At 37.1% G+C, this 23,595-nt stretch overlaps 1 protein-coding gene across 7 annotated transcripts in view; it reads left to right on the forward strand.

The window, feature by feature from the left end:
- The window catches only part of Nipped-A (Transcription-associated protein Nipped-A), a 362,660-nt gene that overhangs the window by 163,497 nt on the left and 175,568 nt on the right, over nt 1-23,595 (forward strand). For all 7 annotated transcript variants that reach the window (XM_070092733.1, XM_070092739.1, XM_070092738.1 and 4 more), the window contains exons 19-24: nt 4,982-5,130; nt 14,349-14,520; nt 15,485-15,652; nt 15,794-16,006; nt 17,005-17,223; nt 21,977-22,073. In XM_070092733.1, coding sequence (XP_069948834.1) covers nt 4,982-5,130; nt 14,349-14,520; nt 15,485-15,652; nt 15,794-16,006; nt 17,005-17,223; nt 21,977-22,073 — 1,018 coding nt within the window. The remainder of the gene's footprint in view (nt 1-4,981; nt 5,131-14,348; nt 14,521-15,484; nt 15,653-15,793; nt 16,007-17,004; nt 17,224-21,976; nt 22,074-23,595) is intronic.

A 23,595-nucleotide genomic window follows, 5' to 3' on the forward strand; every position in this document is an offset into this window, starting at 1 on the left:
CCACTCTGACACTGTATCCCCTCTTGTTTTTAACATTTCTGTCATGATCCTGTCAGTTCCAGCTGCTTTACCCCCTTTCATTCTACATAATGCCTCATGCATCACCCCCACCCACACTTACATCCTGCTCTTCTTCACTCCTAAAAGATGTTATACCTCCCTGGCCAGTGCATGAAATTACCGCCTCCCTTTCTTCATCAATATTTATAAGTTCCTCGAAATATTCCCTCCATCTACCCAATACTTCCAGCTTCCCAGCTACTAACTCCCCTACTCTGTTTTTAACTGACAATTCCATTCCCTTGGCTTTCGTAACTTGTTTTTGTCGCTCCAAATTTTTTTTCTTATTTTCATCAAAATTTCTTGACAGTGCCTCTCCCACTCTATCATCTGCTCTCTCTCACCACTCTCTTCACCTGTCTTTTATTCTCCATATACTCTGCTCTTCCTATAACACTTGTGCTTTGTAAAAACCTCTCATAAGCTACTTTTTTCTCTTGTATCACACCCTTTACTTCATCATTCCACCAATCACTCCTCTTTCCTCCTGCACCCACCCTCTTATAGCCACAAAGATCTGTCCCACATTCTAATACTGCATTTTTAAAATGATCTTATCCCTCTTCAACTCCCCCCCCCCCCCAACTACCCATACTTGCATTAGCCCACCTTTATGCCAATAGTTGCTTATCTCACCCTAACTTCCTCCACCCTTAGTTTATAAACTTTCACTTCTCTCTAACTTTGTTGCCATTTTTCTTTTGCCCCATCTACCTCTTACTCTAACTGTAGCTACAACTAAATAATGATCATATACATGTATATCTGTTGCCCCTCTATAAACATGCTCATCTTGATGTCTACCTATCAGCCTTTTATCCACCATTACATAATCCAGCAAACTACTTTCATTATGTGCTATATCATATCTTGTATACTTATTTATCTTCTTTTTCTTCAAATATGTATTACTTATTGCTACACCTCTCTCTATACATAATTAACCCTTTCACTGTCAGTGTTGTATTAGTATGGCTTACAAGCTAGTGTTGGTGCCTTATTAATACGCTTAAATTCTAGCGGCTTCAAATCTAGTGGAAGAAAGCTGGTGCCCCTGCATGTGAGAGAATGGGTCTGCATGGTCAGTGTGTGCAGTATAAAAAAAATCCTGCAGCATGCAGTGCGTAATGAGAAAAAATAAACTCCGACTGTTTTTGGTTTAACACTCCGACTTTGAGGTGTATTTTTGTATAGTAATTATGGTTGTTTTCTCGTTTTCTTGGTCTCATTTGATAGAATGGAAAACATATTATTGAAATAAAGATGATTTTGATTGGTTTCACAATGAAAAGGACCTTGAAATTGAGCTCAAAGTAGTGGAAATGTTCGATTTTTACTGATGTTCAAGAGTAAACAAATGACATTACCATCCAATACGTGTCCAACTGGCCGGTCTAATATACAGTCACAAATGGGTTGACATTATTTATACAATTATTACAGTAATGCAGTAATGTGCATAACAATAAATCTTCTATTTTTTGTGTGAATAAAAATTCAGTATAGAAAGCAAGAGTAATATAAGAGGGGCCGGGAGTTGTGACTAATGAACAGAGAAAATGTTATTTCAGTGCCAGAAATGTCTGCATTGTTTATTCTGGACCCTATTTTGATATTGGCATCTTTTGAAAGTTGTTTGAAATTGGCCAAATTGCCAATTTCTGACCACTTTATTGGGTTGTTGAAATTGGTAAATGGGTGGTTTCTTGTACTCAGTCGATAGAACAAATGGAGTTCTAGTGAAATAGCTATAAGTTTGGTTGACTGGAACAATGGAATTCGCTGAAAATAGGGCTCAAAGTGGGAGAAATCACCGATGTGTTCATATTGCCGAGACCGCTAACTTCACAAGAGTGTAATTCTGCAAGTTTTTCATCAAATTTTGTACTTTTGATGTCATTACCATTGGGAAAAGATTCTCTATCATTTCATTTTTATTTTTTTTTTTAACACAGCAAGTGTGTGAGCAGGGGTCTCGACAGTGAAAGGGTTAACGGTCCCCTATTATCATTTATCCATGGCACTCCAAACATACCACTCCCTCTACGACCATTTCTCTAACTTTTGCCTTCATGCCCCCTGCTTTCTCACTTAGCTCAAAACTCCCTAAGCACTCACTTTACATCTCCCAAAATCTCTCTCTCTCCTCTACACTTTTCTCTTCTCGAGGTGCATATACACTTACTATAAACCACTTTTCACATCTGACCTTTATTTTACCCCACATAATCCTTGAATTTATACAGTCATATCTCCTCTTTTCCTACGTAACTGATCCTTCAACATTATTGCTACTCCTTCTTTAGCTCTAACTCTGTTAGAAACCTCTGACCTAATCCCATTTGTTTCTTCCCAGTGAAACTCTCCTCCCTCCAGCTTTTTTTCACTTAGAGCCATGTCATCCAGCTTCTTTTCATTCATAGCATCTGCAATCATCTCTTTCTTATCCTCTGCACTACATCCACACACATTCAAACATCCCAACTTGAAGGTTTTCTTAATTATTTTTAGTAAACTATATGGGAAAAGGGGTTACTAGCCCATTTCTCCCAACATTTTAGTTGACTTCTACAGCACACATGGCTTACAGAGGAAAGATTCTTATTCCACTTCCCTGTGGAGAATTTTTTTTTATTATCATTATTAATTCTTCTCTGTGTGGCATGCAGTTTTTTTGTACAGTATCACTTTCATATTCTTGTGCCAAAATACAATATGATGTTTTATCTTTTAGGAACTTGGTTTAAGCCATTGCTAGCATTAAAGTAGAAAAATATTACCAAAAATGCAATAATGATGAGAAGTGGAGGTATACAGGGCAAGGACCATAAGAATGCAACTTTACCTGTACATTTCCTGTAGTTGGTTTCATGGGTCACCATCCCTGGTGGCCCAAACCAGGCCTGGTTGCTGGCATGATTGACCAGGCTGTTGGTGCCAGCTATATGCAGACCAACATATGTGCCACAATCCATCTGATCAGGCACTTACTAGAGGATCTTACCAAGTTCTTCCTGAAAGGCAGATTTGTTGCAATTCCCTTATGCATGAAGGGAGGGGCTTGAGTCTTTGCTCCCTTACACTTATTGCTGAGCCTCCTGCTTTTGTGAGTGATTTCAATGTACGGGTTTGGAATTGATTACTTGAGAATTTTTCAGGTGTAGACTACGCTGTGTTGTAACTCTCACCTACATTCCAAGGAGTACAGTTCGAGGAACCTCATCCATTCTCAGTAATTCAGGTGCTTGACTGAATTTATACAAGCAGTGAAGGCATTCAGTATGTTCTCTGGCTCTGTAGTTTTATCTGCCTTGAAGGGGCCATTAGTGTGCTGCAGTTTCCTAGCCTGGAGAGAATGTGTAACCTGAAGAGTACTGTCATTGACCTGGTGTTTCTTGTTTTGAATATTCCAGTCAAAACAATATTCAATTTTTTTGATCCTTTCATGTAAGATCCTCTGACACTTAAGTCTCGCATTAAACTTTCACTCTGTTGAGTGATTCAAATTAATGTTTTACTCTTCTCCAGTCTTCCTCAATTTTTCTATAGTAGAATAACTGAAATTTGTTCTCATTGAACATCATATTGTTGCTGTGTGTCTATTGGATGCCAGTCTCATAAAAGTTTTAGTATCATGTGCAGTGGATGATATGGTACATCTAAGAGCAACTGATGCACTACCACTCTACAGAGGTGCCTTATAAACGAAACAAATTTCATCAGTATGTATGATCTGCCATGCAAAGAATACAGAACAAATAAAAAAAATTCAGACAGGAATGCTCTATTTTTTTGTGGGCACTGTCTACTAGAGCTCAGTGCAATTCCCAGACTGGCTGCTATACTCACAATACAGTACTCAAGTGTATCCTTGTCTTGGTGCAGGACCTGGCTGTCTCACAGATCTCATACTTAAGTGTAATGCAGTTAACTGATACAGCAGGGCTGTATAATATTATATTTTATATTTGGTTCCATTCTAGGTAGTAGGTTGGTAGACAGCAACCGCCCAGGGAGGTACTACCGTCCTGCCAAGTGAGTGTAAAACGAAAGCCTGTAATTGTTTTAGATGTTGGTAGGATTGCTGGTGTCCATTTTTCTGTCTCATAAACGTGCAAGGTTTCAGGTATGGTATGGCTTGCTACTTCTACTTACACTTAGGTCACACTACACATGCATGTACAAGCATATATATACACACCCCTCTGGGTTTTTATCTATTTTCTTACTAGTTCTTGTTCTTGTTTATTTCCTCTTACCTCCATGTGGAAGTGGAACAGAATTCTTCCTCCGTAAGCCATGCGTGTTGTAAGAGGCGACTAAAATGCCAGGAGCAAGGGGCTAGTAACCCCTTCTCCTGTATATATTACTAAATGTAAAAGGAGAAACTTTCGTTTTTTCCTTTTAGGCCATCCCACCTCTGTGGGATACGGCCGGCGTGTTGAAAGAAAGAAGAGATTTGGTTACATATTTCGATCTAATTGAGAGAACCCATTAGTCATGGGCCAAGGTGCCTTTCAAACTTTTATGTATTGCTGTGTGGGGCTAGATTAATGTTGTATTACCCTTCATATATATGTATACAGATCACTATTGCCTATGTAGGGTTTCCATAAAAATAATATTTTTAATGGGAAAACAATACTGGATTTTTTTTCAAAACTCAGTTAATATGAATCAGGGAGAAAATATCTTTCATGTAATATTGTTTCACTTTACAATACTTTTCTGTTCAGTGCATTATAGTCTTTAAGGTGTGATATTATTTCACCTTAAATTACCTTATGAATGAATATGCATTACAAATGTAAAACTTAATACAACTATAGTATCTTATACGTATATACATGTATTGTGAAATGTTATGAAAAATCTTTAAATACATTTTTAATCATCTGTAACTTTACATTAAATTCTTCAGGCTGTTACTTATGAACAGCATGGATTTCTAGAACAAGCTCAGGCAACATATGAGCTGTCCATGTCCAAAGCTAGGGCAGACATGGCAGTAAGACCTGCTCCAGGGAAGCTACAGTCGGAAATGAAGTTGTGGGAAGATAGATGGATCAGGTATGTGTGTGCTTTCATTTCTTTATATCAGTGGTTCATGTGAAACTAAATGCAACCCCTGAGAAATAATAACTACACCCTTCAGGAAGGTAAGTCTCTCTGAAAGAAGGCAGAATTTTATATGTAGATATTGTGTGTTATGAGATAATGAAATACTCATAATACAGTTTTACTCTGTGCCCAGTAAACCAGTAAAATCTTGAATCAGAATTCATTCTTTGTCCATAATTTTTAGGGTAGTAGATTAGTTGACAGCAACCACCCAGGAAGGTTCTACTGTCATGCCAAAGGAGTGCAAAACATAAGCCTGTAATTGTTTTACACAATGGCAGGCTTCCTAGTGTCTTACTTTGTCTCATAAACATGTAAGATGACAGGTACATCTTGATACTGTTACTTACATCTAGTTCATGCTACACATGTAATTGTGCATGTACATGTATGTGTATACACACTCATCCAAGTTTTCATCTAATCACCTAATAGCTCTTATTCTTATAATGTTTCCCACCTCCAAGGGAATGTGAGTAAGAATTCTTCCTCCACTAGCCATGTGCGACATAAAAAGAGACTAAACTTCTGGGAGCGAGGAGCTAGTAACGAAAAAATTTTAAAGTTGGATTGTTTGAATGTGCGTGGGTGAAGAATGCATTAACCCTGTGACTGTCGCAACCCCAAATCCTGAAGTGTCTCCTGGTGTCACAAAATTATTTTGAAAAAAAAAAAAATTATCCTTTCTAATGAAATGATAGAGAATCTTTTCCCGATGGTAATAACACCAAAAGTACAAAATTTGATTGAAAACTTTCGGAATTACGCTCCTGCGAAGTTAGCGATCTTGGCGATATATGTGCATTGGCGATTTCACCGACTTTGAGCCCTATTTTCAGCCAATTCCATTGATCCAGTCAACCAAACTCATAGCTATTTCTTTAGAACTCAATTTTTTCTATCAATTGAGTACAAGAAACTGCCTATTTACTGATTTCAACTACCCAATAAAGTGGTCAGAAATTGGCAATTTGGCTAATTTCACGCAAATTAAAAAAGATGCCAATTTCAAAATAGGGTTCAGAATAAACAATACAGACATTCTTGGCACTAAAATAACATATCCTCTGTTTGTTAGTCATGTCTCCAGGCCCCTCTTATATTACTCTTGCTTTCTATTTTGATTTTTTATTCACACAAAAAATAGAAGATTTACTGTTATGCAGACTACTGCATTATTGTAATAATTGTATAAATAATGTCAACCCATTCATGACTGCAAATGAATTTCTATTCACACAAAACACCAGATTTACTGTTATGCAGACTACGCATTATTGTAAAAATAGTATAAATAATATCAGTGCACTAGTGAAAGAATATTAGACTCCCCAGTTGACGTGTATTGGACGTGTGATGTGATTTGCTTACTCTCGAACATTGGTAAAAATTGAACATTTCCGCTGATTTGAGCTCAATTTCAAGATCGTTTTCATCGTGAAACTAATCAAAATCGTCTCTATTTCTGTAATATGTTTTCCATTCTATCAAATGAAATCAAGAAAACGAGAATACAACCATAAATACTATACGAAAATACACCTCAAAGTCGGCATTTTAATCCAAAAACACGGTTGGAGTTTTTTTTCCCATTATGCACTCTGTGCTGCAGGATTTTTTATACATTGCACACTGACCACACAGACCCATTCTCCCACGTGTGGGCCTACCAGCTTTCTCCTGCTTGATTTGAAGCCGCTAGAATTATTGAGTATATATATATCCGAAACACTGGCTTGTAAGACGTATATGTACAGCTGAAACAGTCACAGGGTTAAAGAAAGAATTGATTGTGAATATTATAAGTGAAAAGAATGTAATAATAATGGTAGAATTACCAACAGTATGTTGGATAAGAGGACACAAGTACAACTAATGCCTAAGCTTCAAGAATAGGAAAATTCTTGAAATGGTCATAAGTACAAGTGCCATCCGACTTAAGACTGAGCTTAGTTCTGACCAACCGGTCGTAAATCAAAATGGACATAAGTTAAACTTTAGAAAATTGCCTATAGGGATACTTCAAAAATTAAATCTTAATCATGTACAGCAATCATTCTTTTATGTTTGTTGTGGAAATCACTTCAATCTGTTCATTATTATTGATTGGTTTTCACAAAATAGGTGAATACCTTCTGAGATAACAGCTGAAAGTGCACGCATGCCCGAGTACTCGGGAAATATTTTTTCCCCGAAAAAATTCCTTTTTTTTTTTTTTTAAGTGTTTTCGTAAGCTATGACTGTATATTACAGTTTGCCCTCGTGCTAGATCTATTTTCTCTTATAAGAGTGACAAAAGAATGGATAATAAGCCTTACGGTCAGTTGTGTCCGCAAAGTCCCCTTCCTATCTGCGCAGCAGGCCTTCACATTATGCTAGATAATATTTATTCTGGTGTATTTTTTATGTTTCTGTGCTATTGATATTTTGCCTTATGTCATAATAGATCAATTGTGATAGGCAAATAAGCCTTATTGTTGATATTAGTGTGAAAATAGAACATTTTGTCGGCTGCTCTCTCTTGCTTGTGTCACTTCTACCCAGGTTTCTGTATGTCAATATCACAGTTATTGTAATGATTTTATTTTATTATTTTTGTATTCCTTTTTTATTTTTATTTTTATGCTGTTAGTACTGTATTTTATACTGTAAGGTTTAGGAGAAACACTATGCACAACACAAACAATTATTTATTTCTGAGAACATTTGCGTACAAAACAATGTGTTCGAATTCACTTCAAATGTAAGAAACTGCATGAACAGAAAAGTACAAAATAATGAAATATAAATGAAATACAAATAAAGATTGGGACACATTTACAGCCCACTAGTGCTTGGTTGGGGATCATCTACACTTTCTTCCTCTGATGGGGTACATGAGAAAGAAAGGTTACAAAAGCTATGGCTTGGGTAGCATAAAAAAATAGATTAGGCAAATGTATATGGATGTATTTGAGAAGGCGTGTTTCAGTGTCCCTTCTCTATTACATAAGAAAATAAGAAATGAGGAACACTGCAATAGGCCTATTGGCCCAAACTGGGCATGTCCTTTTTTTGTAGTAGCAATTATGTGATGGCAGGGTTTACTGTTTTCAGGAGGATTCTCGCTAAGACTTCAGAGATAATGAAGCTGCCTTTATTTTGTTTAATTGTGTTAGAAACAGCGATTAATGCTGAAGAAGAGTCCAATGACAAGCTACCTTGCCTTCAGCAAACCCTGCCATCACATAATTGCTACTACATAAAGGACATGCCTAGTTTGGGCCAACAGGGCTGCTGCAGTGTTCCTCCTTTCTTCTGTTCTTATGTAATAGAGAAGGGACACTGAAACATGCCTTCTCAAATCCATCCATCTATATACATTTGCCCAACCTATTTTTTATCCTACCCAAGCCATAGCTTTTGTAACCTTTCTTACTCATGTACCAGCTGACTTTTCCACCAGATGTATAGCTACTACTACTACCTCTACTTGTGTGGGCGAAACGTTGTCAATAAAGGATCACATTATACTGCTGTGTCTGACCGTGCATCAGGCAGCAGGGTTGCCAGATGTACGGTCGTAAGTCGAGTGGTCGTATGTCACACAGGTCGTAACTTGGATGGTGAGTGTATATATCACGGGTGTGATGACTGAGCTAACAAGTCAGCAGGTGGGTGTAAGTATTTAGTGATGTGTGGGCTGCCAGTAAAGCAACTGGTGTGATCTGGTTTTTGAGGCAGTGGAGCCCCTGGAACTTCCTCTGTGTAATTGAAGCTCATAACTCCTGCTGTACTGAATTAAGAGTTAGTTGAAGCAATCTGTATTTCTGTTGGGACAATTCAGGGGTAACACTTGAAAATTTTAAGCTTCAAAAAATTTATCAGAAATCCTGTCAGCTGTTGTGGAAATTTTCACTGTTTCAGCTGATACTCATGTCATTTCAGTATTTACAGTTTTAATTCAGAATAAGAACACTAATAATATGCTATAGCATTTATAAAAGTTAATGTGCAACAAGGTAGGATTCTGATTTTTAGCTCAGTACATGGTGAGTGCTAGCAACTATAATGGTTATTGGTGTGTATTAGTGTAATTGTTTATTTTCTCCTGTCTTTTTGATCATGTGCTGTTTATCTAGTTAGGAAAAAATATTTGAATAGAATTTTTTTTAACAAACTGGCCATAACCCACTGAGACAGTGTGACCTAAAAAGGAAAACAAAAGCTTTTCTTTTTAAATTTAGTAATTTACAGTGGCGTTGCTTGGGTTGGTGTCACTCGGGGCGGCATCTTTGGTGTCACCCCCATGAAATCCAAGGGGGGGGGGAGTAAACTCCAGTAACGTCACTACTGCATGCCCAATGACTAATGTGTAGCAATGAGATCGTGTAAGGGCCATAATCTGAACAGGAGAATGCTTACTGAAAAAACTTTGCCTTGCCTTGCAAGTTTTCATATCTTGACTGGGAATGTGAGTGTTCAAACTATCAGATTAAATCATTTGATCTGCCACGAACCCTGTCCCTAAGCTAAGTAAAATCCCTCAATGATAGCCATAATATAATGATATAATGGAAAAGTACTTCATTGCAGTGAACTGGTTAATACTGAAAAGGCATAATTTCATTAACATTGGCAGTTATGTACTACTGTTATTTCAACATTTCATGAATATCAGTTCTCTCCCGTTCATATATCTTGATTCATGACATGACTGACATCACCAATAAGCAAAAGTAAAGCTCAAAATATGCACCAGCCACATATGCACCACCACATGGACCAAACTCACTCGCGGGCGGTGCAGCAGACACAGGATGTTATGTCAATGATGACTGATCATAGTGATGCCAGGTGGATTAAGGGGTTTTCCTAAATATCGTAAATAAAATTATCGATTTATCATAGTTTTTCGTATAGTGTCAATGATTTTCTTTGTATAGGCCTATTTGTACTCTGTAATCATATATGTAATAGGCTTTATAGAAACAAAGGATTTTTCTCTTATGTTGCTGCAACACTGTTTTGGGCATTAGTGCTACTTTCTTTAGAGGCTCTGTGGTGTCACCCCTTGATGGTGTTACCCGGGGCAGCCCACCTCCCTGGTCCCTCCCTAACGAAGCCACTGTTAATTTATACAGGAGATTGGGTTACTAGCCCCTTGCTCCTGGCATTTTAGTTGCCTCTTATGAAATGCATGGCTTATGGAGGAAGAATTCTCTTCCATTTCCCCATGGTGATAAGAGGAAATAAAGAAGAACAAGAACTATTAAGAAAAATAGAAGAAAGCCCAGATGGGTATGTAAATACATATGTGTGTACATACATGTGTAAGTAGAAGTAGCAAGATATACCTGTTACCCTGTGTGTTAATGAGACAAAAAAAGACACCATCAATGCTACCATCATGTAAAACAATGACAGATTTCCATTTTACACTCACTTGGCAGGATGGTAGTACCTCCCTGGGTGGTTGCTGTCTACCAACCTACTACCTAAATTGAATAGAAATATTAAGATTAACCTTTTCACTGTCAGTGCCGTATTAGTACAGCTTATAAACCAGTGTTAGTGCCGTAATAATACACCAAAATTCTAGCGGCTTCCAATCTTGCAGAAGAAAGCTGATAGGCCTACTTATGAAAGAATGGGGCTGAGTGATCATTGTGCACAGTATAAACAATCCTGCAGCACGCAGTGCATAATTAGAAAAAAAAAAATCTGACTTTTTTTTTGGTCTAAAATAGCGACTTTGTAGTGTTGTATTCCTGTTTTCTTGGTCTCATTTGATAGAATGGAAGATATATTATAGAAATAGAGATGATTTTGTTTGGTTTCACGAGGAAAAGTACGTTGAAATTGAGCTCAAAGCAGTGGAAATGTTCAATTTATGCCAATGTTCAAAAGTCGACATATGATGTCATTGTCCAATACATGTCCAACTGGCCAGTCTGATACACAGTCATGAATGGGTTGACATATTATATATGCAGTTATTACAATAATGCAGTGGTCTACATAAAGTAAATCTTCTATTTTTTGTGTGAATAAAAATTCAAAATGGAAAGCAAGGGTAACATAAGAGGGGCCTGGAGACGTCACTAATGAACAGAGAAAAATGTTATTCTAGTGCCAGGAATTTCTGCATTGTTTATTCTGGACCCTATTTTGAAATTGGCATCTTTTGAAATTTGTGTGAAATTGCCCAAATTATTAACCCTTTGACTGTTTTCGACGTATAAATACGTGTTACGAGCCAATGTTTCTGACGTATATTTTTTTATATTTTATTATCACACTGGCCGATTCCCACCAAGGCAGGGTGGCCCGAAAAAGAAAAACTTTCACCATCATTCACTCCATCACTGTCTTGCCAGAAGGGTGCTTTACACTACAGTTTTTAAACTGCAACATTAACACCCCTCCTTCAGAGTGCAGGCACTGACGTATATATACTCAATAATTCTAGTGGCTTCAAATCAAGCGGGAGAAAGCTGGTAGGCCCACATGTGAGAGAATGGGTCTGTGTGGTCAGTGTGCACCACATAAAAAAAATCCTGCAGCACACATTGCGTAATGAGAAAAAAAAACTGTGATCGTTTTTTTGGAATAAAACGCCGACTTTGAGGTGTATTTTCGTATAGTATTTATCATTGTATTCGCGTTTTCATGATCTTAGGTGATAAAATGGAAACATATTACAGAAATAAAGATAATTTTCATTACTTTGATGATGAAAACGACCTTGAAACTGAGCTCAAAGTAGCGGAAATGTTCGATTTTTACCAATGTTCAGGAGTAAATAAATCACACCACACATCCAATACACGTCAACTGGAGAGTCTAATATTCTTTCACTAGTGCACTGATATTATTTATACCATTTTTACAATAATGCAGTAGTCTGCATAACAGTAAATTTTGTATTTTTTTGTATGAATAAAAAATAAAAATAGAAAGCAATAATAATATAAGAGGGGCCTAGAGATGTGACTAATGAACAGAGCATATGTTATTTTAGTGCCACGAATGTCTACCTTGTTTATTCTGGACCCTATTTTGAAATTGGCATCTTTTTTAGTTTGCGTGAAATTGGCCAAATTGCCAATTTCTGACCACCATATTGGGTAGTCCAAATTAGTAAATGGGAGGTTTCTTGTACTCAGCTGATAGATAAAATGGAGTTCTAAAGAAATAGCTATGAGTTTGGTCAACTGGAACAATGGAATTGGCTGAAAATAGGGCTCAAAGTCGGCGAAATCGCCGATACGCATATGTCGCCGAGACCGCTAACTTCGCGGGAGCATAATTCCATGAGTTTTCGACCAAATTTCAAACTTTTGGTGTCATTACCATCGGGAAAAGATTCTCTATCATTTCATAAGAAAAAACAATTTTTTTTTTTTCAAAAATTGAGCGACATAGAATGACAGTTTCAGAAAGGGGCCTGAAACAGTCAAAGGGTTAATGTCTGACCACTTTGGCTAGTTGAAATTATTAAATGAGCATTTTCTTGTACTCAGTCGATTGAACAAATGGAGTTCTAGCGAAATAGCTATGAGTTTGGTTGACTGGAACAATGGAATTGACCGAAAATAGGGCTCAAAGTGGGCAAAATTGCTGATGCGTAAATATCACCCAGACCACTAACTCAGTGAGAGCATAAATCCATAAGTTTTCCATCAAATTTCGTACTTTTGGCATCATTACCATCGGGAAAAGATTCTCTATCATTTCATGATTTTTTTTTTTAATTCTTTCACACTAAGAGCAAGTTTGTGAGCAGGGGTCTCGACAGTGAAAGGGTTTAAATGAAAATAAATGTATGAGTAACTTAAAATGTCATAGTACTGTGGCTGAAACAAAATACAACTAATTCACAAACTCAAGATAAATTTTTAAAAAACCTTTTGTCTGAATCCTCTGATCTTCAGAACACTTATAACTTGACCTTTCCCTGGTTTTCTTCCCATTTGACCGTGGCTCTCTCTAACCTTTTCATCTGATTTTGGCTTAATCATTTCTCTCTGTTTTGGCTTGAAAGTAGCCTAGAATGGACTGAAAAATCAACTAAAAATTTACTTTATTTAAACATGTTTGTTACTTTTGACTATGAGAACAGTAATGTGATTTGAAAGGGAATTTAAGTTTCCATGTTTACCAGAACTGATAACAAAGTTAAAGGAAAAAGCCTTTGATTCTTGTGTGTGTTTGAGCTGGGACAACAAAGGTGAACACAAGCAAGAAAGTCCTGAGTAATTTCGATGTGTCACTTAATCCAGTTTTCTCCAGTGCTCATTGGAGGAAGTTATATCTAGTTTTACAGGATGTGAGTGTTTAGCTCTTCACCAAAATGAAATTTCAGTCACTCTGAGAGGGTTCTGTGCAGATTTGAGGATCAAGTTTTAGCACTTTACCTATAAGCACCTGCTTGTGTATGCTCCTGCCCCTATATGCATAACTTGTGAAGGGCTGACTGTGGAGCACATTTAAGCTTTTCCCAGAATTTCAGCTTAATGGTTTTAATTATTGAGGTGTCTGTAGAGACCTTGGGAAACTCATACAAAAATCCTTTAATATTGACAATTTATGTTCCTTTTTAAACAAATTCTAGTTATTTTAACTTAATGTGATAATATTTACTATACTTTTGTTGTGTATTGTTTATACTAGTAGTTCTTATTTTTTGTTACTTATATTTTCTGGCATATAAGGCACACTTTTTTCCCTACAGAAAGTCTTGGAAAATCACCCTGTGCCTTGTATGCTCAAGGTCAGGGTCAAAGGTAAGCTTTATGTTATGCTTTAGCAGTTCTTTACTAACGTTATGCTACAACTGCTTGGAAACATCGTCTTATGTGTCTCATATGATTGTGCTCCTTATATTCTGGAATGTTCTTGTGTATGTATTTTGTATTTCTTTTAAATTGCGAAGAGTGTTGAATGAGATCCCAAGTCAAAGCACTCTTCAACTTTTACAGTTTCCTTCCATTGATGGCTGCTTTGAGGTAATGTGCAACAGAAGGAAAAATTACGTGTTGTCAGTAAAGTAGTGGTAATTAGTAAAAGAATTATTTTACTACCTGTGAGTCTTAATTTTTATTATTTAGCTAAATAATATTTCTTGTAATCATAATTCTCTCATTTTTTTTTTCTTTTTAAATAAAATCTTTTATAATCCATAGGTGTGCAAAGGAATTAAATCAGTGGGATTTGGTGCAGGAGTATGGTAGCAGTGAAGCCTCTGGCAACCCTCTTCTAGTTCTGGATAGTGCATGGCGTGTTCCTAACTGGGCCCGCATGAAAGAAGCTTTGGCACACGTTGAGCAGTCATATCCTAAAGAGTTGGCATGGAAGGTAATGTTATACTTAAGATACTGTACATTAATTAATGTCTGTGTTTTCTTGATATAGGTACATTAGTTGGTTGGTAGACAGCAGTCACAGAAAACTAACCTGTTATGTATGTGTGAAACAGAAGCCTGTTAAATATTGTGCACTCTGGCAGTATTGCTCATCTTAAAATTCTGTCTTATTAACCTTTAAGGTAAGAGGTAACTCATACAAACTTCTACCTACATTCAGAATACACTTCTGGTATCCCTTAATGGTTCTCATCCCTGTACTGCTTCCTTACCCATTCCATGGGAAAGCAAGTTAGAATTCTTTCCACTTAAATCATTTGTGTCTTATAAGGCTTTTTAACAATTCAGAACAAGGGCCTAATATCCGCTTTTTTTTTTTTTAGGTGTCCCTCTAAAGGAAATATCTCCAGGAAGGTCTCTCTCCTATCCTATTAAGTTGGGAAAGTAGGATAGTGATGCTAATGATTTTGTTTTTTAATAAATGTTTGTGGAAAGTGTTCACATGTTCATAATTTTTTGTGTGTTGCTTTATGTATTTTTTCTTTTTTATGAACAAGACACGTGCACCACCTGGGTGTCTTTATTTATGAAGATGTTTTGCTAGGCAGCGGCTTTTTCAGTCCAATACAGAAATTATATACTGGAGACCGTGGATAATGTGGAGAGGTAATTTTGAGGTGTTCCATCCCTCAGCCTTGATAGAAAATGTTCAGGGACTGAAGGTAATACCTTCTGTTAAGGAAGTGAAGACCTCAAAATTACCTCTCTACTTCTTCCACTGTTTCCATTATATTATCTCTGTATTGGATAGTAAAAGCCACTTGTTGGCAAAACATCTTCAATAAAGATTCCCAGGTGGTGCAAGTGTCTTTTTCCATTGCCCTTTCATTATTGTATACCATTAATTAATTGCTACTTTATTTGGGTGTCGTGATTAACAAGAACTTTTGTAACAGATAAACCTGTACCGGGGATATTTGGCAATATGCCATCCAGAGGAAGAACATTTAAAGCTTGTAGAGAAGTTAGTTGAAGCTGCAACTGTATTGTGTATTCGGGAATGGAAGAGGCTCCCACATATTGTTTCCCATATCCATCTGCCATATTTACAAGCAGCTCAGCAGGTATGACAGTATTTGATTTCTCCTTGATTTTTACTTTTCTATAGTGATGATATATTAATTATGCAGGGAATCTTGATATCTTATTACCTTACTCTGATTTATGCTAGTCTTGATATAATAATGCAACTGATACTTAAACAGGTGATGGAGCTTCAAGAAGCCTGCCAGATTCATCAGGGGCTAGTGCATGGCCGCACAAATTCGTTACATGACATGAAAGCCATAGTTAAAACATGGCGTAATCGTTTGCCTGTCATTGCTGATGATCTGTCTCACTGGTCAGATATCTTTACTTGGCGCCAGCATCACTATCAGTTCATTGTTAATCATTACACTGATACAGGAGAAAACCAGGTGAGAAGTGCTTTTAATATAATTTAATATCTGAAACTGAACACTAATGATATGCATAGTTTTCTGGAGAGCATTGGTATAATTCCATTTATTTTAAAAAGCTTCCTTGCTATTTATAGATTATTTTATTTTTTCTCTAAAATAACCTTTGATTTTTTCAATCTGCTGATTTTTTTTATATAGTATATATTTTCACTTTTTAAAGAAAATATAAAGATAAACCTCATAATCCTCATGGCTAGAAACACTTTTTACATGTGGCACATTCTTGAATATACAGTGTCAGTAGGGCACCCACTTGGTATATTACAAAGTGAAATATGAGAATACAAAGGAGAGCATTAAGACTAGTACCTGAGCTGAAGAGAATGAATCATGAAGAAAGACTGCAGAACAAGGCCTTATTTCCCTGGTGAAGCAAAGAACAAGTGGGAATATGTAGATAAATGGTTTAGAGAACCGAGAAGTTAATGAATGAGGCATTTATGCAACACAGGTTGCACAAATGTATCATTCATCAAGAGGGGATATCACCATGACGTAAAATACTGTGAGGAATAGATTTGATAGAAAAGAATAAGCTCTTTACTATGGTTTTGGTTGGAAATCACTCATTCAAATGAGCCATAGTGATATGAGGACGTATTTATTTCGTTGAAGGATTGGTAAATAAATGGAATGAGCTGAGTATTGGCACAGTGGAAGTAAACTTTATGCATTATTACTTTACCACTTCCATCCCTTGCTTCCCTCTCTGATACATTCTGGCTCCCTTCCCTCTGCACCTCTGTGTGTGACTAGTTAATGGTAAAGTCAGAGCAAAATGTCTTCAAAAGTTTGTTTTCTAGATGTGGGCGTATTTGTGCTTTAAATATTGGTTAATACAAGATTCCTTAATTGATATATTTGATACAACCTTGTGTCCTTGACCCAGTAACTTATGGCATCATTAAATACATTATTTGTTGCATGCTACCATATTTGAACTTTATTTTCAGAGTATGCTTGGTGTTCATGCCTCAGCTCAAGCTATCATTCATTTTGGTAAAATTGCTCGAAAGCACAATCTCAGTAATGTGTGTCTGGAATCTCTGACTCGGATACATACCATTCCATCTGTGCCAGTAGTGGATTGCTTCCAGAAGATTCGCCAGCAGGTCAAGTGTTACCACCAGATGGCAACAGCTATAGGAATGGGCAAAAATGAGCTTCAGGGAGTAAGTTGATAGTTTTCTTTTTTTTAAATCAATATGTATTGAAAATAAGCATTGTTGAATGAAATTTCATAAAGATTTTGAAAAGGGCTAGAAGAGCAGGTAGTACAGTGTATCACTGCCATATAAAAAATTATCAGAGAGGTATCCATAGCACTTGTAGGTAGTAGGTTGGTAGCAGCCGCCCAGGGAGGTACGTACTACCGTCTTGCCAAGTGAGTGTAAAACGGAAGCCTGTAATTGTTTTACATGATGGTAGGATTGCTGGTGTCTTTTTATTCTGTCTCGTACACATTCAAGATTTCAGGTACGTCTTGCTACTTCTACTTACACTTGGGTCACACTACACATACATGTACAAGCATTTATATACACACCCCTCTGAGTTTTCTTCTATTTTCTTTCTAGTTCTTGTTCTTCTTTATTTCCTTTTACTTCCATGGGGAAGTGGAACAGAATTCTTCCTCCGTAAGCCATGCGTGTTGTAGGAGGCGACTAGAATGCTAGGAGCAAGGGGCTAGTAACCCCTTCTCCTGTATATATTACTAAATGTAAAAGGAGAAACTTTCGTTTTTCCTTTTGGGCCACCCCGCCTCGGTGGGATACGACCGGTGTGTTGAAAGAAAGGAAACATGCAAGATTTCAGGTACATCTTGCTACTTCTACTTACACTTAGGTCACACTACACATACATGTACAAGCATATATATACACACCCCTCTGGGTTTTCTTCTATTTTCTTTCTAGTTCTTGTTTATTTCCTTTTACTTCCATGGGGAAGTGGAATAGAATTCTTCCTCCGTAAGTCATGTGTGTCATAAGAGGCGACTAAAATGCCGGGAGCAAGGGGCTAGTAACCCCTTCTCCTGTATATATTACTAAATTTGAAAGGAGACTTTCGTTTTTCCTTTTGGGCCGCCCCACCTCAGTGGGATACGGCTGGTACGTTGAAAGAAGAAGAAGTCCATAGCACCCTCCAACTTATTTATTTAAAATTTGGGCTTAATCATGGTTAATTAGGGTTGGTCCCAGACCAGGTCTGATCAACCAGGAGGCCTGGTCTGGGACTTGGTTGTGGGGGCATTGACCCCCAAAAACATCTTTCAGGTATTCTTCTAGTATCTCAAAAGTTGCAGGCCAGAACTGCAGGTTTACAGTGTTTGTATTTCTCCACTTATTACCATAATACCTTTAATATTGGTCAGATAGATATATATCATGGCTTTATGCAGAAATATATTGTGTAGATTGTGTGCATTTGTAGTTTTATTTGGCTTTCAGTGAGATATGAAAACCACTGGTTTCACATTGACTCAGGAGGAGTGCAATTATCATGTCTCCCCTCTTTTTAAAATATCCAAGTAAGGACTATATTACACTTTTCCAAAGGTTTGCCTCCTTCCTGCACCATTTCACATGTCGTTCAACACTGTGGCCAAAGCCATCTAGCCTTCTGACCAGACTGAATCATCATTTGTCAAATGCACTAGTGTCAGAACTTGCCACTCTCTCTACATGATGGTCTATTGAGAATGCTTGTTGGCAATAGCCATTTGTTGTGCTTTTTTACTGGCTGAACACTGAACACCCTGTCAAGAGGGCATTTCAGCTGTTTAGGAAGTTTTCTAAGGAATGTAGATGTAAAACTACCTCTTAGAGATTTTGGCATTTGCCATGAGGGCATGGGTCCCATCTACCTTTGTCCCTAGCAGCTCTTATCTTTCAGTGTCATTTGGGACCAAATGGACCCTGTAAGGTTGGAGACTTCTCATTTACCCCTGGGTCTTTGTCATCCCATTGAACAGGTAGCTGGCAAGCAGGCAGGTCTTTGAAATATTTAAAACAATGTTTGAAGTTTACATCAGTCATCTGCATAAGCACATAAACTGTGCTAAGAATCCTGAGAAAGGTTCAGATCTCCAGCTGTTGAGGGAGATAAATGAGTAATTAATGGATGTTACCACTATTTTAAAGTGTATTGACCTGTTGAAGCCATGGGACCCTTCCTCCTCAGGATTTTTAAAAGCCAGTTCTTTACACAAATGCTTTCTTTTTTCCTCTGAGCTTTGCTGTCATCATGTCTCAGGAGAGAGGAGGTTTGGCAGTTTTGCACTCAAGTGTATGTTTCTTCTAGATTGTCTTCCTCATCTCTATAGCCTCTTCTTCCATTCTCTTGCATTCACATGGAGGCAGTTTTTTTTTTTTTTTTATTTAACACATCAGCCATTTCCCACCAAGGCAGAGTGGCCTGAAAAAGAAGAACTTTCAGTATCACTCACTCCATCACTGTCTTGCCAGAGGCATGCTTACATTACAATTATAAAACTGCAACATTAACACCCCATCTCCAGGAATCAAGTCTGGCCTGCCAGTTTCCCTGAATCCTTTCATAAATGTTACCTTGCTTACACTAACAGCACATCAAGTCCTAAAAACCATTTGTCTCCATTCGCTGCTATCTAACACGCTTTTGCACACCTGCTGGAAGTCCAAGCCTCACACACACAACCTCCTTTACCCCCTCCCTCCAACCTTTACTAGGCGAACCACTACCCCGCCTTCCCTCCACTACAGATTTATACACACTCAGTCATTCTATTTCATTCCTTCCTCTCTACATGTCCAAACCATCTCAGTAACCCCTCCTCAGCCCTCTGGGGTAATTGCACACCTCCTAATCTCCAAACTGTGGATTCTCCGCATTATATTCACACCACACATCACCCTCAGAGGTGACATCTCCACTGCCTCCAGCCTTCTCCTTGTTGCAAAATTTACAACCCATGCCTCACACTCATACAAGTGTGTTGGTATAACTATACTCTCATACATTCCTGTCTCTGCTTTCATAGATAAAGTTCTTTGTCTTCACAGACTCCTCAGTGCACCACTCACCTTTTCCCCTAATCAGTTCTATGATTCACCTCATCCTTCATAGACCCATCTGCTGATACATCCACTCCCAAATATCTGAACACACTCACCTCCTCCATACTCTCTCCCTCCAACCTGATATCCAATCTTTCGTTACCCAAGTTTTTTGTTATCCTCATCACCTTACTCTTTCTTATATTCACTTTTAATTTCCTTCTTTTACATACCCTACCAAACTCATCAACCAACCTCTGCAACTTCTCTTCAGAATCTTCCAAAAGCACAGTATCATCAGCAAAGAGCAACTGTGACAACTCCCTCTTTGTGTTAGATTCTTTATCCTTTAACCCCACACCTCTTGCCAACACCTGAGCATTCACTTCCCATACAACTCCATCTATAAATATGTTGAACAACCATAGTGACATCACACATCCTTGTCGAAGGCCTACTTTTACTGGGAAATAATCTCCCTCTCGTCTACATAGTCCAACCTGAGCCTCACTATCCTCATAAAAACTTCTCACCACTTTCACTAACCTACCTCTTATTCCATACATTTGCAACATCTGGCACATTCCCCCCCCTATACACCTATTATATGCCTTTTCCAAATCCATAAATGCCACAAATACCTCTTTTCCCTTATCTCAATACTGTTCACCTATAGGTTTCACTGCAAACACATATGATCTACACACCCCCTACCTTTCCTAAAGCCTCTTTGTTCATCTGCTATCCTGCTCTCCGTGTTACTCTTAATTCTTCAATAATAACTCTACCATACACTTTACCAGGTATACTCAACAGACTTATTCCCCTAGCATTTATTTCCTTTCTGAAATAGAAAACTGGCTCTCACTCCAGGGAAATGTTTGGTTCCATGTTTACCAGTATATTGAAAGTGAACATCCCCACTGATAGGATAACTCTGGATAGAGGGACCCACCCTCATGTCCTCCATAGTATTGGTAGTCCAGGTAATGTTCAGAGTCGTCCTGTGTTTTGGGAATGCCATATCCAGCAACAGGATTCAGGTGTACAAGGATTTGTTGAGGTCTTTAAAACACCTCACCAGTGAAGAATCTTTAATTGACAGTACCAAATATATAATTTTTTTCTTGGGAAACAACTTCAACCTTGTACTCCATATTCTCCATTATCTGTTAAGCTGATGCTAAATAAGCGATAAAGAAATTATTTTTTGGCTTATTTTGCTGAAACTTCTACCAAAGCCATACTACATATTGGTCTTATTGCAGTATTTTTTCTACTTCCAAAGAATTTGTAAATTACTAAAGGTAATACTTTTTATATTTTTTCTTAGCTACTGGTAGCCTGTTTTACAAGATACATCAGCCTGGTCCAATTCCCTAATTTTATTTATAAAGCAGTTAGGTCTGAAGTTTACTGTATCTATCTTGCTGCTTCTGCATCCTAACTAATTTGTTTTATATCCTTTCATGTTAATGCCTTTTCTTTAGTTTTACTCCAATCACTTCCTTTGATTGGATAGAGTACTGTAAAAATGTTCATTAGTGTTATTTTTCTATAAGAGGTTTACCCTCTTATAGATTTGCTTTCATCTCTGTTAAAGACTTTGACTCACAATGAAAGCCTTTAAATCCTCACACAATATTCTAGTATGTATGTACAGACTTTATAAATTAATGTTCGAATCATCAGTTATGAGTCATGCTTTTCTCCTTCCTTAGTAATATACATAATATGACTCTTTAAACATAATTTTGTCTTATTTATAACTTTACCTGACCTCAAATGAGAGTAATGTATCTTCTTGGGGTTTGTTGTGTCCATTTGAAATAATAAATTATAATTAAAATATAAAATCATTTATATTAACACTTTCTTTTCTTAACAGGGGTTAGAGGTGATTGAATCCACTAATTTGAAATATTTCAATAAGGATATGACTGCAGAATTCTATGCCCTTAAGGGTATGTTTCTCTCTCAGTTAGGTAAGTATGAATATTGCTGTGTTAAGTAAGAATGTTGTTGATTTATTAAAATTTCTGCTAACAGATTCTTTTTGTCATTTTTGGATAGAGGTAGGAAAAATGAACATCTTTCTTTGATTTTCTTAAAAAGTGTAGTCTTCATGGGGCATTGTTTTTTCTTAATCCTAAATACAGTATATTTTTTTTTTCTTTGCTGGCTTCCTGTGATAGCTATCTTTAACCCTTTAACTGTGGCATACTCCCAAATAAAAATTCCTGTTTGTGGGAAAGATTTTGAAAAATAAAAGAAAGTTATTTTTTCTTATAGAATGAAAGAGTGTATTTTTGTCTGAATTGAACAAGACTAAAATGAGTGAAATCTGATAAAAGTTTATGATTTCATGGGTTGTGGAAATTGGTGAAAAAATTGTCACTCATCGGCAACAGATATAAATGCGTCAGTGATATTTACATTTTTTTTTTTAAGTTTTTTAATTGCTTTTAATGTAATACTGTGTACACTAGTTTCTTACTTTTGGGTGTCTTGCACGGATTAATTTGATTTCCATTATTTCTTATGGGGAAAATTCATTCGCATAACGATAATTTCGCATAACAATGAGCTCTCTTGCATGGATTAATATCGCTATGTGGGGGTCCACTGTACTTTTCATCATGAAAGCAATCAAAATCATATCTGTTTCTGTAATATATCATTCTATCAAATGAGACCGAAAAAATGAGAATATAACCATAACAACCATACAAAAATATACCGCTAAGCGGCCGCTAATGGCTGAGAAGTGAACTCCGCTGTTTATGGTCTGATTTCTTTAATTTTTGGTGTATGTGAAGAAGTATCTTTCCATCATACATTACCCAAGTTTAAATAAGATAACCCAACAAACAACTGAGAAAATAATAATAATATAATAATATAATAATAATAATAATAATAATAATAATAATATGGTAGTAGGTTGGTAGACAGCAACCACCCAGGGAAGTACTACCGTCCTGCCAGATGACTGTGAAACAGAAACCTGTAACTGTTTTGCATGATGGTAGGATTGCTGGTTTCTTTTTCTGTCTCATAAACACGCTAGATAACAGGGATATCTTGCTACTCCTACTAACACTTTGGTCACACTTCACAGACACGCACATGCATATATATATACATACATCTAGGTTTTTCTCCTTTTTCTAAATAGTTCTTGTTCTTCTTTATTTCTTCTATTGTCCATGGGGAAGTGGAAAAGAATCTTTCCTCCGTAAGCCATGCGTGTCGTATGAGGTGACTAAAATGCCGGGAGCAATGGGCTAGTAACCCCTTCTCATTTAGACACTTACTAAAAAAGAGAAGAAGAAAAACTTTATAAAACTGGGATGCTTAAATGTGCGTGGATGTAGTGCGGATGACAAGAAACAGATGATTGCTGATGTTATGAATGAAAAGAAGTTGGATGTCCTGGCCCTAAGCGAAACAAAGCTGAAGGGGGTAGGAGAGTTTCAGTGGGGGGAAATAAATGGGATTAAATCT

The sequence above is a fragment of the Cherax quadricarinatus genome, chromosome 40 (genome assembly GCF_038502225.1).
Source record: "Cherax quadricarinatus isolate ZL_2023a chromosome 40, ASM3850222v1, whole genome shotgun sequence".
NCBI lineage: Eukaryota > Metazoa > Arthropoda > Malacostraca > Decapoda > Parastacidae > Cherax > Cherax quadricarinatus.